Source organism: Diaporthe batatas (assembly GCF_019321695.1).
Source record: "Diaporthe batatas strain CRI 302-4 chromosome Unknown Contig00001, whole genome shotgun sequence".
Classification (NCBI taxonomy): domain Eukaryota; kingdom Fungi; phylum Ascomycota; class Sordariomycetes; order Diaporthales; family Diaporthaceae; genus Diaporthe; species Diaporthe batatas.
This window is the reverse complement of record NW_025408548.1, coordinates 3027698-3043429: the sequence shown is the minus strand read 5'-3', so window position 1 is coordinate 3043429 and position 15732 is coordinate 3027698. Positions and strand designations below refer to the sequence as shown.

At 52.5% G+C, this 15732-nt stretch overlaps 7 protein-coding genes across 7 annotated transcripts; 4 read left to right on the top strand and 3 right to left on the bottom strand.

The window, feature by feature from the left end:
* Positions 1-530: 530 nt before the first annotated feature.
* On the top strand, positions 531-2150 carry KVR01_000862 (uncharacterized protein; the record flags this gene model as incomplete). Its single annotated transcript, XM_044783986.1, has 6 exons — positions 531-602; positions 660-681; positions 927-1003; positions 1327-1646; positions 1755-1838; positions 1931-2150. The coding sequence occupies 6 exons, from the start codon at positions 531-533 to the stop codon at positions 2148-2150; spliced, it is 795 nt and encodes a 264-aa protein (XP_044650811.1).
* A 260-nt stretch (positions 2151-2410) lies between these two features.
* KVR01_000898 (uncharacterized protein) lies at positions 2411-3868 on the bottom strand (the record flags this gene model as incomplete). The annotated part of the gene is made up of 1 exon (XM_044793484.1): positions 2411-3868. One exon carries the CDS (start codon positions 3866-3868, stop codon positions 2411-2413), a length of 1458 nt encoding a protein of 485 aa, XP_044650847.1.
* Positions 3869-4434: 566 nt separating this feature from the next.
* KVR01_000402 (uncharacterized protein) lies at positions 4435-6378 on the top strand (the record flags this gene model as incomplete). The annotated part of the gene is made up of 2 exons (XM_044782242.1): positions 4435-5425; positions 5503-6378. Exons 1-2 carry the CDS (start codon positions 5252-5254, stop codon positions 6376-6378), a joined length of 1050 nt encoding a protein of 349 aa, XP_044650351.1. The 5' UTR covers positions 4435-5251.
* Positions 6379-7413: 1035 nt separating this feature from the next.
* On the bottom strand, positions 7414-8976 carry KVR01_000708 (uncharacterized protein; the record flags this gene model as incomplete). Its single annotated transcript, XM_044790671.1, has 3 exons — positions 7414-8111; positions 8166-8182; positions 8252-8976. 3 exons carry the CDS (start codon positions 8974-8976, stop codon positions 7414-7416), a joined length of 1440 nt encoding a protein of 479 aa, XP_044650657.1.
* Positions 8977-10011: 1035 nt separating this feature from the next.
* KVR01_001017 (uncharacterized protein) lies at positions 10012-10827 on the top strand (the record flags this gene model as incomplete). The annotated part of the gene is made up of 1 exon (XM_044792829.1): positions 10012-10827. One exon carries the CDS (start codon positions 10012-10014, stop codon positions 10825-10827), a length of 816 nt encoding a protein of 271 aa, XP_044650966.1.
* Positions 10828-11901: 1074 nt separating this feature from the next.
* KVR01_000575 (uncharacterized protein) lies at positions 11902-12727 on the top strand (the record flags this gene model as incomplete). The annotated part of the gene is made up of 2 exons (XM_044794353.1): positions 11902-12427; positions 12534-12727. The coding sequence occupies 2 exons, from the start codon at positions 11902-11904 to the stop codon at positions 12725-12727; spliced, it is 720 nt and encodes a 239-aa protein (XP_044650524.1).
* Positions 12728-13296: 569 nt separating this feature from the next.
* KVR01_000641 (uncharacterized protein) lies at positions 13297-14367 on the bottom strand (the record flags this gene model as incomplete). Its single annotated transcript, XM_044789948.1, has 2 exons — positions 13297-13664; positions 13752-14367. The coding sequence occupies 2 exons, from the start codon at positions 14365-14367 to the stop codon at positions 13297-13299; spliced, it is 984 nt and encodes a 327-aa protein (XP_044650590.1).
* Between the last annotated feature and the right edge of the window lie 1365 nt (positions 14368-15732).

Here is a 15732-nt window from a genome sequence, read left to right as displayed (position 1 = left end):
TCAATAGTTGAGGACATCAACCTGGATGGGGTCCTGCCTCTGGACATGAGTCTCTTCGGAGACAGTATGGATTGGATGAACGATCGAACAGACAACCATAACCAGCGCCGGCCACGTCAAATCAGCCTTCCAAACTCATACGTGGAACTACTGAGTCCACCACTAGAGAGCTTGTTTCCATATGCAGACCAGGCATTGAAAGCCGGTTCAGCTGAAACCGGTGTTACTCACGAGGTCAGACCACCCTCCCCCAAAGGATGTGCGCCGCGCTCATTTACAACCAAAAAGATTCTAACATTTTTTCTAAAGGGAAAGGATACATATGCTAGTGAGACTGCCAACCAACCGTGGCTTGAGTGAATTGGGGAAAGTTTGACTGGAGTTTGCAGATGAATCATCAACACTAGCGAGCATTGTCTGTTCCAACCTACACCATATCGCCGAAAGCCCGCATCAATCTTCTGTTCGTACACTATTGCAAGAAGTTGCTGCCAAAGCGCTTGATGCTACACCCTTCCCGATCGTATCGAATGAAGACAGTTCAGCACCCGCTTTGCACCAACCCAGCTACGAACGTCACGTCGTTCAGGAATATGTGGACGGCATGTGCTACCTCTAAAATCTTTACTTTCGAATGTTCACTAACCCTAATACTGTAGCATACTTTGACCAATATTATCAGTATGTCCTCGATATTTATGCTCATCATGATTGTCGTGCTGACCGTCGTAGGAGATTTCCACTTCTGCGTGAAGACCAGTTTAAATCTTCCACAGAAGCTTTGCTCACAGGCAAGCTTCCAGAGGACAGTCCTGCTGTTCCTCTCATCAATGCAGTCCTCGCGCTTGGTTGTAGACTTGTACAGAAACGCAGAACAAATAATGCCAGGCTTGCTGACCAAGAAGCCCGACATTACTTTGCGGTAGCTTCGAGAGCCCATGGCCATTTAGCAGGAGCTCAAGCTCAAGCTTCAGTTATTGCAGTCCAGGCCCTTGTTGCCATGGTAAGAACTGAGCTTCACGGACAATTCATAGTTTTTGAGCTAATTATTCGCAGACCATTTATCTTCAGGCCGGGGGCCTTCAGACGGCCCAATTAGCCCTGTCTCTAATAACGACAGCGGTGCAACACTGCTTGACACTAAAGTTAAATCGAATTAATAGTGTTCGAGCCCTGGCCGTCTCGGAACCCGAGAGCCAGCTCCTGTTTCGATTATTCTGGGTGGTTTATTCTTTAGAAAAGCCCCTAGCAATGCGATTAGGGCGATTCTCAGTAAGACCTACCGACGACCCTGGCCTCACTGAATCCTACTAATGAACTGGTCAGTCTATCGACGATGATTTGATTGACTATTCGCCGCGGATGGCTCAAAACCCTACCGAATCTGACACCAACGAACCGAGCCCCTTTATTCACTTCTGTGAGCACGCCAAGCTGTGTTCCATGGTTGTGAAACAGCTGTACGGAATCACAAAGTCCAGAGTACTACGAAACGATGTCCAGGACTTGTTCCACTCTCTGGATACCCTGCTTCAATCTTGGAAAGATCAGAGTGGCCCGAGCCAGACGGATCCAATATTCCCTGCGCTGGGCCGGGGGCCGATGCAGAGCGCTCGGTCCGAGAACAATGTTGAGCTGTTCTTGCGGTGGCACGAATTATTAGTCACCATATTCCACAAGTATGAATTCCTATCATTCTTCTATAGCCCCCAACTAGTCTCGGAGGGTGTATTAGCTGACCGAAACCACCACAGAGGCAACCGATGCGTGCAGTCAGCACGCGAAGTGCTCTCCCAAGCGCACCTGCTGGAGCCTAGTAGCACCACGTGCTCGGACTGGTGAGATCCCAAGACCCCCAAGTCAAGCTTTCAATATCGAATATCCTATACGGCTCACTGATGACTGACCTCTTACCTTGTGGACCTCACAGGCTGATTGTGCAGGTACCGATCATGGCCTGCTGTGTGCTCCTCATCGACGTCTTCAGCAAGGACCGGTCGGAGGACTTTCGGAGCAATATGGTGTTTCTCGGGATGGCAAGCGGCTGGCTCGGCCGTCTGGCCGCTGCAAACATGGACACGGCTCACAACATTGCCTTTAACAAGATTATGGAGCTGATTGCGCTAGCTCAGCAGCAGTGCAAGCTATGAAGTGTTTTGTGAGAAAGACTCGAGAGTCACTCTACTTGCGTTTCTCTCAGCATGTGGGCCAGTGACCTTGTGAGCATCTTCTACGTACCAACTCTTGCTCAGTCCACGGAGAGGAAGAATTGATGTGCCTTCTCCATCATCTATATACACTAGACATGTTCCGTTCATTATCTCACGCATATTACTATACCAGTGGTGTCTAAGGTCCAGAATCGTACATACATACTGAATCATGCATAGGCCAAGCAATATATACAAATCTACATCCTCGCCTTCAGCTTCAACCCTGTTCTTGATATCCTGGCGGCCACCAGAAAGAGGCCTCCGATCATCAGAAGCGAGGCAGCAAACATCTCCATACTTAGGTAGTGGCCACCGTTAGTGCTGATCAGGGCGCCCGCGATGGGCGTGCCAGTTAGCGTCGCAAAGCTGATGACTGTGTAGACCATGCCCATGCGCACCCCCATCTTTGTCATGTCTGTAGTCAGCGCGGACAGGGCAGTAGGGAACAGACTATTGACGCCAGAGCTGAAGAGCCCATAGATGCAAGAGAATGCCCAGAGCCCGCCTGCGGTGTAGATGGCTGCCCAGCAGTACAGCGACACGGCGGACAGCACGACGAAGGGGATCATCATGTTGGTTGGGCCAGTCCACCTGTCAGACAGGTAAGGGGGTAGCAGCCGACCAACGATGCCGATGCCGTTCATGATGATGAGGAGGTTGATGGAATCTGCCTGGGAGAAACCGGTAATACTGCTTGCGTACTCGCCAATATAGTAGTAGGCGGGATATATACCCCAGAAGCAGAAGAAGACGCCGATGGTGAAGAATAGGTAGGGCAACTCCGTGAAGGCTGAGAACTCCACCAGGGGCCCGACGGTTCTGGGCGGAACCCGAGTCCGCGACAGGACGAAGCAGAGCACCTGGAAGACCAGGGTGATAAAACCGAGCACGCGGAGGGTCCATCCGAATCCCACGCGGGGTAGGAGCGCCTCGAAGATGCCAGGAATGATCATGCCACCCGTGGTGGTCCCCGAGGCAGCAAGTCCGACAGCCATAGCCCTCTTCTTATTGAAGTAGGTAGGCAGGATGGCCAGCGTGGGGCAGAACAGGAGACCGTTCCCAATACCGGTGCAGATGCCCTGGGCAAGGAAAAGCTGCCAGTACTCGGTACATATCGAGGTCATGAAGATGCCGAGGATGACGAGGACGGTTCCGATGACAAAGGTGTGACGGAAGTAGCCAGCGTCGGTTGCGCGGCCTGAAACGGTTCCGATGAAGAAGAGCAGGAAGACCTGGACCGAGCCAATCCATGAGATCTGTGAGGGGGACTGGTCCAGGGTGCTGAGGTAGTACGTCTGGAACACGCCAAACGAATTGATGTAGCCCCAGGTGTTGAATATGACCAGGTGAGCAATGAGGACTTGCAGCCAGGCCTGGAGACCTCCATCCGGCGGAGGACCTGGCACCACCTTGGTTGCACTTCCGTCGCTCTCGATGTCGGATGGGGGCTGCCCATGCTCAACTGGCCCTGGCAGGGTCATCAGGGTGGATTCGTCCCTGCTCTTGCTCGTCGAGGTGGAAATGTCGTAGGCATGTTTTTCATCTTTTTCAGCCCTCCATTCGGGTTCTGGGATGTTGTTGGCAGCAGCACTGTCAATGGCATTGGAATTGCGACTGGGCGTGGCAAGGTCGGTAGACTGTGTTGTGGGAGCCATGATGGGCCTCAGAATATGCGCTGGTCTGTACAACTGGAGGAGGAGGTAGTAGAGGTCGAGGTCGAGCGAACCAGCGAGTGTATGCTGTGGACGTGATTCTAGTCTACATGCGTGACCAGCCTGCGTACGAGTAAAAGATGGCTGTAATACAGAAATAACTTAGAAGTGTGTGGTGACTCGGTGACGGCAGAGCGGCTCAGGACTCAGAATGTTTTCAAACCCAGGGACGACCACCACGCCCTCCGCTCTACAAAATGTGGATGCCCAATCACCCTACCTAGGTACCTGTTTTCCTGTCCTCCCACTTTCCCCGATGTGGAATATTACACACTGCTAGGCTGTAAGGAAGATGGATTTGCTATCACAAGCGACCAACGAGGCTGCTATTGGTTCGCGCTAGGTGAGGCACAGCGGCCCGCCTTGTCACATCCCGCGCTACCCTTGTACACAAGTACCCTGTAAACCTCCTGCGGCGGCCCTACCGGTATGGGGCTCACGCAGAGAACTGGGGACTGACCCCGCACATGTCCGCGTCGTATCCGTCCTGGCCAAACAACAACACAACTAATGTACACCACATCGTATCGCGGATTCGATCCCCGGCTCTGCCCAGAGTTCTTTCGAACCCTCATGACCCACCATCGACGCAACAATGCTGATCCCTCGGACTTGTTCCAGATCCATCCAACCAACGCTGTCACCGACATCGGCCGAGCTGCATTCTCAATGGATCGCCAGAAAATTGGCAAACTCGGTCCAATGCTTGTTCCGCGAAGCTTCTATCCGAGCTGTATGCAAGTGATATACGACTTCCGTGTAGGAAATTCCGAAATGGATACCAGGCACGGTCCAACTACAGCCTTCTCCACTACAACATTCTTCGGAATCGCAACATGGTTAATATCGAATCCTTCGTGCAATCACTGTTCCGAGCTCAAGGGCGAATGAGATGAACGTTTGAAAGCACTTCGCCAAGCATCTTCTCGCAAAGATCAATGTACTGGTTCCAAAGCTCAATCCGAACCTGAAGATGGCCTCTCATTCGGCGTGTGCGCAAGGCTATGCTCCATTCTGGTGCCCAGGTGATTGCTATCCGCAGCCTCTGCTATCCGGAATCATGTGGACTGCCAACCGTTGAGGCAGCTCGGTAATGTGCGTGCGTGCTCCCGGCTTCCTGGCCGTGATTGCTCAGCCAGTAGGATACAATGCCTTTATCCAAAGACTTGGACACAGACAAGAAATGACGGACCAGTATAACATAAAGGACAAGCACCAGTCTTGTTACTGCCTTCTCAATAGCCATTCAATCATTCAAGAACTACAGTCCACTCGGCCACCTACGCTCTCCCCGACATCTTTTGCAACAACTCAGCCACCGCCAACATGAAGTTCAACTCCGTTGTTGCCTACGCGACCTTGGCCGCTAGCTTTGGCCACTCCCTTCCCACTGAGAAGAGGAATGTGGCCACGTCTGGAGACATCTCCACCAGTGACGGCCTCCCGGCGAAGCGCTTTATCGCTTCTCCTAACGTCTTGCCCCTGATCAAGCGCAATGTGGTAAGTCTATAGCACTTGACCCCCTTCGTTCTGTTTTCCCAAGTTATCAAGGCAAATGGATTCTAAACAGTACACAGGCTACCAGCGATGTTGAGGCCCGTAATGTCGCCACATCCGACAAGCGCAATGTTGCTACCAGTGATGTCGAGGCTCGCAACGTGGCCACATCCGACAAGCGCAATGTCGCCACCTCTGAGAAGCGTAATGTTGCTACTAGCGATGTCGAGGCCCGAAACGTCGCCACCTCCGATGTCGAGGCCCGCAATGTGGCTACTTCAGACAAGAGGAACGTTGCTACCAGTGATGTTGAGGCTCGCAACGTCGCGACCTCTGAGAAGAGGAACGTGGCCACCAGTGATGTCGAGGCTCGCAACGTCGCCACGTCCGACAAGCGCAACGTCGCGACCTCTGACAAGAGGAACGTGGCCACCAGTGATGTCGAGGCTCGCAACGTCGCCACGTCCGACAAGCGCAACGTCGCCACCTCTGAGAAGAGGAACGTCGCGACCTCTGACAAGAGGAACGTGGCCACCTCTGAGAAGCGGAATGTGGCCACAAGCGACGTCGAGGCCCGAAATGTCGCTACTAGCGATGTGGAAACACGCAATGTCGCAACCAGCGATGTCGAGGCTCGCAACGTAGCCACATCTGATGTCGAGGCCCGCAATGTGGCTACTTCCGACAAGAGGAACGTCGCCACCTCTGACAAGAGGAACGTCGCCACGTCCGACAAGCGCAACGTCGCCACCTCTGAGAAGAGGAACGTCGCCACCTCTGACAAGAGGAACGTCGCCACCTCTGAGAAGAGGAACGTCGCCACCTCTGAGAAGAGGAACGTCGTCGATGGCCGCAATGTCGCCACTAGCGATGTTGAGGCCAGGAACGTTGCTACTTCAGAGAAGAGGAACGTGGCCACCTCTGACAAGAGGAACGTCGCCACCGCCGACTACTAGAGGAGCACTGCTATCAGCTGCATAGCTGCTTCCAAGGAGTGCTTCCGGACTCGTCTGCTGGCCCTGGGTATTGGCTTGGGTAGCGACGAATTCACAGTTTTCAAGATAGGTTGAGCCAGGTGCCGGGTTTTAGAGAGTATAAAGGAGGCGAACAGAGAGAGACTGTGAATGCTGTGTTTCTTATCGGAATACATAGCGATGATGACAATGGATTTTATGAGATTCATGTGAATACAGTTGATGGACTTGGACTCTTGCGATACCTTAAATTGTGAAATTTGGTCTTGTCCGACTTCAAGCTCGTGTAAAGCGCTGGCGGCTAGGCGGTGATGCGTGGCAGGTGGTTTCGTTTTTAATCCCCATGCACATAAAACGTATCTGTCGCCTTCATACAGTGGATGCATGGCAAAAAGACAAACGATTGAGTGACAGTAGTACAACATGATAGCAATTCGAACCTCATGCTTGAGTGCTACCTTTGGTTTTCTGACGGTATATTGGAACCCTTGGTAGAGTATCACTTGAGCTATTGAATCTCTGTAATATTGTGAAGGGATGGACGAATGTTCACACTCTCAGACCCTCCCGACCTGGCTGCTGTAGCATGGAAGCTAGGGTGTGGAAGAAGGTCCTGCGGTGAGTAGAGACAGCGAGTTGAGGTGGAATCACTAGGGCACCTTGACCAAAACTTCTGCTTAAGCAGTCACATGCAATATGCTTTGATGGTAAAGACTGAAAGTGGATATCAGCTAGCAAGGAAGCCTGGGCACTTGTCCCAGCACTTATGTTATCGGGATATTGCGAGAGCCCCATGTAAATATCATGCATACCCAGGTAATGTGATCTTGTCTGGAGGACCGAGGGCTCGAAACGTTGAAAAGTGCACACATTCTCTCAAGCACCAGTCAATGCAAGTCTATTGAGATTCTCAACTCTAATGAATGTCAGGAATCAACTCATGGTTCGACTTGGCTATGGGCTCTCTTCTACTAGAGTTCGGTAACATTTCGACGGTAGGCCCATTTTAGTTGATCCTCAACTTCCTTTCCGCAATTTGAGAGTCATCCAAATAGCTGCGATGGCCGCCAGGCCTCCCGCTCGCAAAACCCAGGCTGTGCTCCTGCTTTCGTCCCCACTTTGGCCATCAGTCCCGAGCAGGAAGAAAATGGCGCTGCTCCCCAGCGCCGCAATCAGCTGTGGGGCTGCGATGGACATGTTATGGATGCCCATGACGATACCGGGCTGGATCTCGTAGTTGGCTGTAAACTTTTCTGTTGTGATCTCATGTGCAGCGTCCGAGGAAGGGGCGCGGTAGATGGGCTGCTCGTGGTGCCGCGAGAGTATGAGGCTGATGAGGGTGAAGGGAACAATCTGTGAGAGCGCCGCGCTTATGCCTACAAAGGCAACAATAACGGTGGCGCCGAAGACGCTGCGGCTGATCAGGAGCGTGCTGAACATGCAGGTTGCGAATATGGCGTGGGAGAGTATCCAGAGGCTACACAGAGATGACCAGGTGGTACTGAGTTGCCGGGCTAGGAATCGAGGCAGGGCTGTCGTCCGCGCGACAAGAGTGCTTGGGATTGACTGCAGGTCGTTCTCTGGCTTAGCGATGAGATAGGGGGCTATGATACTGGCAAGAAGCTGAGAAAAGGCGAACAGCAGCAGTGCGAGCGAGCCGTGTTGGTTTGCTTTCTTTTGGGCGGTGATGTCCACAGGATGGATATCGCGCAAATCTGTTTCTTGTAAGTATAGGCAACTAGAAGATTGGAAGCGCAAGAGGTGCTTACATATTTCACCGATGTATCTATAATCGGGTAAAATCGACAAGTCAGTGGTTATGCCTAGGAAGATCAAGGCTGAGAATAGAGCTTACGTTGTGATGTAGTACATGAACGAGAACCACCCGAGCCAAGAACAGAGCTGTACCTTGCAGATCATGGCAACCTGTGGCGGTATCTTGGAAATGCTACCGTATATGTGCTTGAACTTGCCGATCGTGCTTCTTAGTTCTCTGCTCGGTGGCCCATCCTCATTTGGATCTCGTTCCCGGATCGTACAGCAGCACACAAAGACCGTGACGGCCAAGCCGCAAGTTGCCAACACGGCAAGGGCCTTGAATTGTGCATGACCACCTCCAATATGCATCAGTTGCGAGAGGTCCACGAATCCGGAACCATAGCCTAGAAGGCTTCCTATGCTGATCATACGACTAGCCCACGCGTTGGCTGTGTCCATCTTCTCCGGGGGGCAAGTCTCGACAATGAGAGCGCGAAGCCCACATTGAAGAGGCTGGATGGCGAAGTTCAAGACCCATATAAGAATAGCAGCGTTTGTTTTGATTGTCGTTTGTAGGACATGATAGTCAAGCCGTTCACTGGCAATCCACGCAAGCGTGTGTACAATTTCTTCCGTCCACGCCAGCGCAGGCAGGGAAATTAAGATGACCAAGGCGCCTCCCGCAATGAACGCCTTTCGTCTACCCCAGCGGATTCGGCATTGGTCGCTGCACAGACCAAAATATGGTTGCCCAACCACGCCGGCAAGCGGTCCGGCAAGCCAGACGAAGGGGATCACCGGTTTGCTGAATCCCAGTGACATGAGGTACGGCTTTTTGTTACAGTTAGGGTTACGTCGGGTTGGTGAGAAGAATATTACATGAACAGACTTACTGAACCCATGGCCGTTTGAACTGAGAACACGCCTTGCAGACTACATTTTCCTTCGTAAGTAGACAGGCTGTGGAAGAGCAGCAAGAGGCTCACCTACCCTCCAAGGCCCCCTGTAAGGGCTAGAAAGAACAATATCTTCCTCATCCCTCTAAAGGGCGAGGTGTCCAAAAGCAACGTCATCCGAGAGAAAGAGACCGTATTCTGGTGAGTAAACTGCGACCAAATTTTGATATGCGCAGGAGAAGACAGGCAGACGCTGCTTAGTGTGTGTTTTGTGCCGTCTCGAATTGTAAATCAAACTGGCAGTGGAAATCAACTCCAGAGCACCAGTATTCACCGAATCAAGAGTATTGCGGCCTACTTGGTCCCAAATCTGATATTCCGAAATGTGTCTTTTGCTTGTTGCTTGTGCACCACGTCAGCTTGGTCCCACATCCTTCCACTGTCGCTTCGCGGGGCGTCAACCGTAGCTGTCTGTCTGTATGTGTACATCGCTCTCGGAACCAACTTGCAGCACCCCCCACATCAGCTCGGAAATCCTACCTGGGTACGCTCGGATTTCAAAACACCTGCAACTCCAGCGGGTTTCTGGATTCGGTAATGCAGTAAACGCGGTCAGATCCATGTAATATCTCAATCGAGAGTGGGACTCGGAACTCTTCGCGCGGGTTTGATGAAACCCACTTTTCGCAGATCCGTAATGGCCCTCGGACGCTACGGCACGTTCTGGTTGATGCCAGCTTTATCAATGTGATTGGAGCCTTGTTGTACCAGAAGTAGCCAGAATTAAGTTACAAGTATTGACAAAGCCCGTTGAGGCCCAAGAAACCTGTCATTCAATGTTCCTTCACGATTTACCCCACCCCCCCCCTCGTTGATGAAGGTGAGCTCCTGCTTCGAACATGTATTGGAATTGCGTGGCTAACACAAGGACAGAACATACTTCACAACATTCAACTACCATATGTCGGAGGCAAACACATCCTTCCCCCTTCTCAAGCAGCTCGTCATGCAGAAGTGGAAGCCTGAGCGAAGTTATGAGAAGGTTGGAGTCAGGGATGAGGAGTCACCTGATGGATTCTCACGGGAAGATAAGGGCCAGAGTGTTTCTCGGGGGACTAGGACCCGATCTCTGATCTTGGGAATTGTTGTTACTGGGTTGACGGCGGTGTGCATCGTCGGCATCATCTGGTGGCCAGCCCGGATTCAAGACCAAGCAATCCAAATGGCAGCATACGACCACTCCCACGACGACCACTCCGTTCACCCAGCACATGGCGGCTCGGACTCGCATCTCTTCGAGCACCTGGGCCCATCCAGCAGCTCTGAGCACTCCTCTCATCCAGAGTCAGATGATAACGACAACGTGGCCACCTGTGGAAGCACCCTTGAGGAAGCTCAGGCATTGAGTTGCCATTGGGATTTGCTGGCAGCAGCCTGGCTGCCGCCTGCGTGCATCGATCAGGAGCTCACCGAGGACTTCCGAGCCCAGGGGCCGTGGAGGTATTTTGCAGACAGAGAGGGAACACAAGAGCTGGTCGAGGAGGAGTTGCAGTACCGCGTCGGAAAGGGCAACGAGTATTATACGTCGCTCAGGTACCACAAGACGCACTGCTCTTACCAGTGGCGCAAGATGCATCGGGCGATGGAGAGGGGTACCAAGATCGAGAACAAGCTGGCTGACTACCACCACACGATGCACTGTGGTTACGTTCAGATGCAGCAAGGAGATATGGATGACTTGTTGACGAAGATCACGGTTGAGCTCATGACCTGCTAAAGGTTGAGCAAGTTCTACGGGTGGAAATTCCCAAGAGTCGGTCATTTGGGGCTATGGACTACTAGTAGAGACACTTGGCAGCACAGCACAGCACAGCATGTCTATCGCAAAATGCTTTCAACATGTTCAGTAATTTTCTGTAATGTCCACCGCCATCCTATGAATATAGAGCATCAGATCGAAGCACTGGACGCTGCTCGTGGACTTTGCTACCTTAACGGTGACTCGTGTTCTCATTCCACAAAATTTCCACAAAGCCTGTTTGATGGTACTTGAATACGGCCTGGGCAGTGGCCACATTACACGGCAGTAAACCAAGGCAGCAAAGAGCATAGTGGTGTCGCCACGAGTTGCAAGGGTGCAGAGGACAACGGAATCGTCGACTTTCATTCAGTCCCATATTCGGCCGCACTCATTATCACCGGCCGGCGGCAAGTCCCGTCCTAATGAGGCCGACTCCGGACAGCCCCCCGCCCCACCCAGCCGCATGACAAGGCGCATTCGGAATTCCTCTGATGGGGGAATCGACCACGCTGCCAAGCCGTCGTTACACAGTAGCGCCGTCGGTTCTCAGACGGAACAAGTCCGTTAGCGCCATCGGTTCTAGATTCGGGTTTGTGTAAGTGGGCTCGACCGACATGCTCAGGTGTTTTCTCGGACTTGACGGAAAACATCAACAGACTTCTGGGCTCGCGTTGATCCGAGTCAATCAGGACTTTTCTGGAAGGGAATATGAACTGATGTACGGATCACGCGGCCTGAGATGGAAGCGTAACGGCGTGACTTGGGAGGAGTAAGATTCCGGGATGGAGACACCATTTACAAGATATAGGATACGTGAAAAGAGCGCACCCGTCAAGCAAGTCGCCATCACGTTCTTTGCTGGAACCACCTTGTATCTATTTCACTTCAAGGGGATCTTTTAGTCACGCCTACTGTCCCGGCCAGTGTGAGCCTCCTCCCCAAACGCGGTCTAGGTCATCTGGTATGCATTGGAACTGCAAACACAATACCCCGAACAACTTGAGACATAGCATACTCACGAACCACGGCAGAAACATCAGCCCATTCGACATGGCTTCAATGAAAGATGACGACTTTGTCGAGGAAGGGCTCCTGGCCTACAAGGACAACTCTTCCTCTTTCGAGAGCGATGAGACCAGACGGCCAATCATCAAGCCTGCCTCAAGGCGATTCGACATCCTGTACACACTATGCTGCATGTTCGCCGGCGTAGCCTTCTCACTCGTCGTCCTCAGTATAACAGCCAGCGTCAGGATGGCCGCCATTAGGCCCACCACCCTCTACCACAACTGGCAGCTGGACATCCCACTGAAGCTGGGCGAGGAGCCGAGGGAGAACGGGCCCAACTGCGGCTCGTCGCCAAGGGAGGCGCGCGACCTGGGCTGCAAGTTTGACCTGGTTCTGTACTCGTGGGTGCCCGAGCCGTGCTACGATCACGAGATCCAGGTCGCCTACCGGGAGCGCGAGTCGGAGTGGTGGCGGGAGCGGGGCGGCGTCGGCGGCGAGAAGATCTCACAGGACCGCGCTGCGCTGGGCATCGAGGAGGCCATGTGGCTCTCGTGGGACTATCATGACTGTAAGCATCACTTTTCACACCTTTTACAGACCCCCGTCTTTCATGTTTTGGAATGTTCTAGGATACAACACTTTAGGACCCATAGCAGGACTAACTTCACCACTAGACCACTGCCAGTTCATTTGGAAAATGATGACGAGGATACTGCGCAACACTAGTATGGGGGTGCCCGGTCGGCTGCTCGAGTACCATCACACCGACCACTGCATCGAGGTGCTTAAGGGCATAGACCCGGGCCCGAAGGAGGACATCAGCACCAAGGTCTCTTTGAACTACTCTACGTGTTACTCGCGGATTTGAAGCGAGCCGGGCGCATGTTACACGCGGGAGTTGCATTTTATATAGCTATTGTGTATACGGGTTGGGAAGTGGTGTATCCAGCAGACCCCGGGATGGATAAAATCACAGCTGTGTACGGAATGGATTGTGTTTTCAGGGCATTGAAACATACAGCTTACCTAGTTAGTGTGGAATATGTATCTTGTGTGTGTGTGGTTTCGCTTCTATTCCGTATACGTCCGAGGACATACATGGCGCCTTCATATGGTGGTAAGCGCGATTTAACTAATGGTAAGCCCGGCCAATCGGCTGGGATGGTGGTCCTAGCCTCTTCAATAGCCTAGAATTCAACTGGGCTAAATGGAGCCGGTATGCTTGGTTAATTGTTACTGCGTATATACATATGTGCTTAACTACGGGGTGCCTGAGCGGATGTGGACCTAGTGGTGACTTTGAGTTCCGGACATTCAGCGCAGTCCAACATTGAAAGAAGTGAAGGAAGTCGCGCCGTATTTCCAAGCGGTAATAGCTCGACAGTACCCATATCAACTCATCACCATCTGCAGCAGCTACGAGGCCACCTTTGGCCCTCACATATACGCCGCATCATAGAAACCCAGAGAAGCGTAGTTGCTGCCCAGAACAGCCGAAATCGCCACGGGGGAGCTTAGTTTGGTCGAGAAACTAGCCCTAGTGCCGGAGGCTCCCGTCCCGGTGTTCCCATATTCTCCAAAGGTAATATGGTCGGTACGCTCATCGCCCGTGTTCCAGACGCGCCACCCCGCGCTATTGATAACGGCGCTCATCGAGGTCTTCTGGAAGACCACGCGCGCGTACTCGCCCCACGGCCTTCCGAGGTAGTATGCGCCGCTGCTGACGCTGTTTCCTGACGCAGCGGCGACGTCGCAGTTGTTGAAGACGTAGTACGATGTGCCGCTCGAGGAGGACCGGCCGTTTGCTGGGCGAGACGCGCGTTAGTTTCATCACGGCCTTCCAAGGTTGTTTGAACACTCTGATACCAGGTCTTAGTAAAGATTAGGCTTACCCGTGATGTACCCAAGGCTAGCCGAGACCACCCTGATGTCGTTCTTCTCGAACCACGCAGGCGCGTTCTGGCCGAAAATGAAGTCTGTCGCGCCCTGGATGAGATTTCCAGCGTACAGCTGCTTGCCCGTGTTTGCGAGCAGGGTGTCCTGAAAGCCCGTGAAGGCGTTGCCGTAGTAGCCCGAGTCCGCATATGCAGAGAGCGCGACGGCCTGGGAGCCTTTGCCGTAGGTGTTGGCGACGTTGACATTGTACAGCTTGAAATTGGCCGCCTTGACCCGGAGCGTGGCCGTCTCGTCGTTGCTCAGGCCATCGGCCTGGCTCTTGGAGCCGGTGATGGTGACCGAGTTGGCCGCATAGCCAGTGGTGTCCGTGGTGGACCCGTAGATTGTGAGCTGGGCGCTGCGAGCAGGAACGAGGACTTGCTCCTTGTAGGTTCCAGGCTTGATAAAAATACACTGTGTTCCCGAGGCCGACGTTGACAGTGAGTTGACGGCCGCTTGAATGGTGCTGTAACTACTTCCGGAGCCAGCTGTGATGCATCCTGCCGGCGCAGAGGTGCGGCTGGCGGCCAAGGCCGTGGTGGCGCATGAGAGCAATGCAAAGAGTGACTTCATGGTGTGGAAAGATTAGAGACTAATACGCCGCGATGTCAAGAGAGTGAGGGCTCACAGGATTGGAGGTATGGACAGGCTAGGACATCAGAAGTATCTATATAGTGATAGGGGAACCAGAGCACGCGCCGCAGGGCGGATGGAGGCTCTCGCGGTGCCGTGGCTCCGCATGGGCTCGTCGCCCAGGGCGGGTCATTGGTGGACGGGTTTCCCGGAGATAATGTGTCTATGTATAACTCATTTACAAAACGGAGGCTGGCCAGCGAGAGTTGTTCATCTGTTACTTAAGACAGAATTGACTCTCATGCCGAGGCTCGGGTGCTACTATAGCGTCGACGGCGGAGTGCATAGTTGTACAAGGGCCCATCAGGCTAACAGATGTAGCTAATGGGTCTTGGCATGGGCTGGAAGCCACGAATGAACCCACGCGCTTGGCCTTCCGTCGCCTGTTTGGTGGATAAACCCCGGGGCCAAGGCGGAGGGCCGTAGGCGTCTATACTTGACACAACTGACGGGGTCCACATTAGATGTGCTTTGTTTCTGTCTGTTCGGCAAAACCTTTTCGAGCTTTGTTTCGAGCTTACAGACCGGCGTTCCAGGGCGATGAGGGCAAAAAGACGGTTAACCCCTGGATAATTAGAGTTGGGTTCATCCAAAGTTTGCCGTGCATGATTTTAGGGCGAGCTTGTTTATGTTTCCGAGGTCTCCAGGGGCGCAAAAAATCAATCGATCTCATGCTGGTCAGCTTAACATTTGAAGCAGAACACATGTGCATCAGCGATGGCAAAATTTCAGGCCCACCGACCTCTCTGCAAGGAAATCGAAATTTCACGAGGTCTGGTGAATGAAATTGAAATTCAAGCTAGTCCTAATTAGGTATTAATATGGGTACTTTGATAAGGATGAGGGTGGGTAGGATAAGGGTTAGGGTTTATAGGATCCTTAAGTCCACCAGGTCTTAGAGATTTAGAAGATACATAAAACCATATGGGGGATACACCAGAATAGGAGGTACCCCATAAAAGTAAGGTACCCACATAATCTTTCAGACCCACCCAACCTGGTGAAATGAAATCTGGCTGGCTGACTGAAATATTTTGAAAATTGAAATTTCACTGGCCCATCGCTGATGTGCATAGACTACCTGTGGAGCATGCAGAAAAGCTTGATTCGAATTCATTCAATAGTAATTAGGTGTTGTCAGAACGGCTACGTACATAGCCAAGAACCTTGGAACAGATAATGCGAGATCAATATAGGGGCACTTGAGCACGAGGCTTCATGTTAATTTCGGTACGGTAACTTCCACCCAAGGTTGCGGCCGGAAAGTATCAATACGAGCTTGGTCCCTGCCGAGATCCAAGAGAG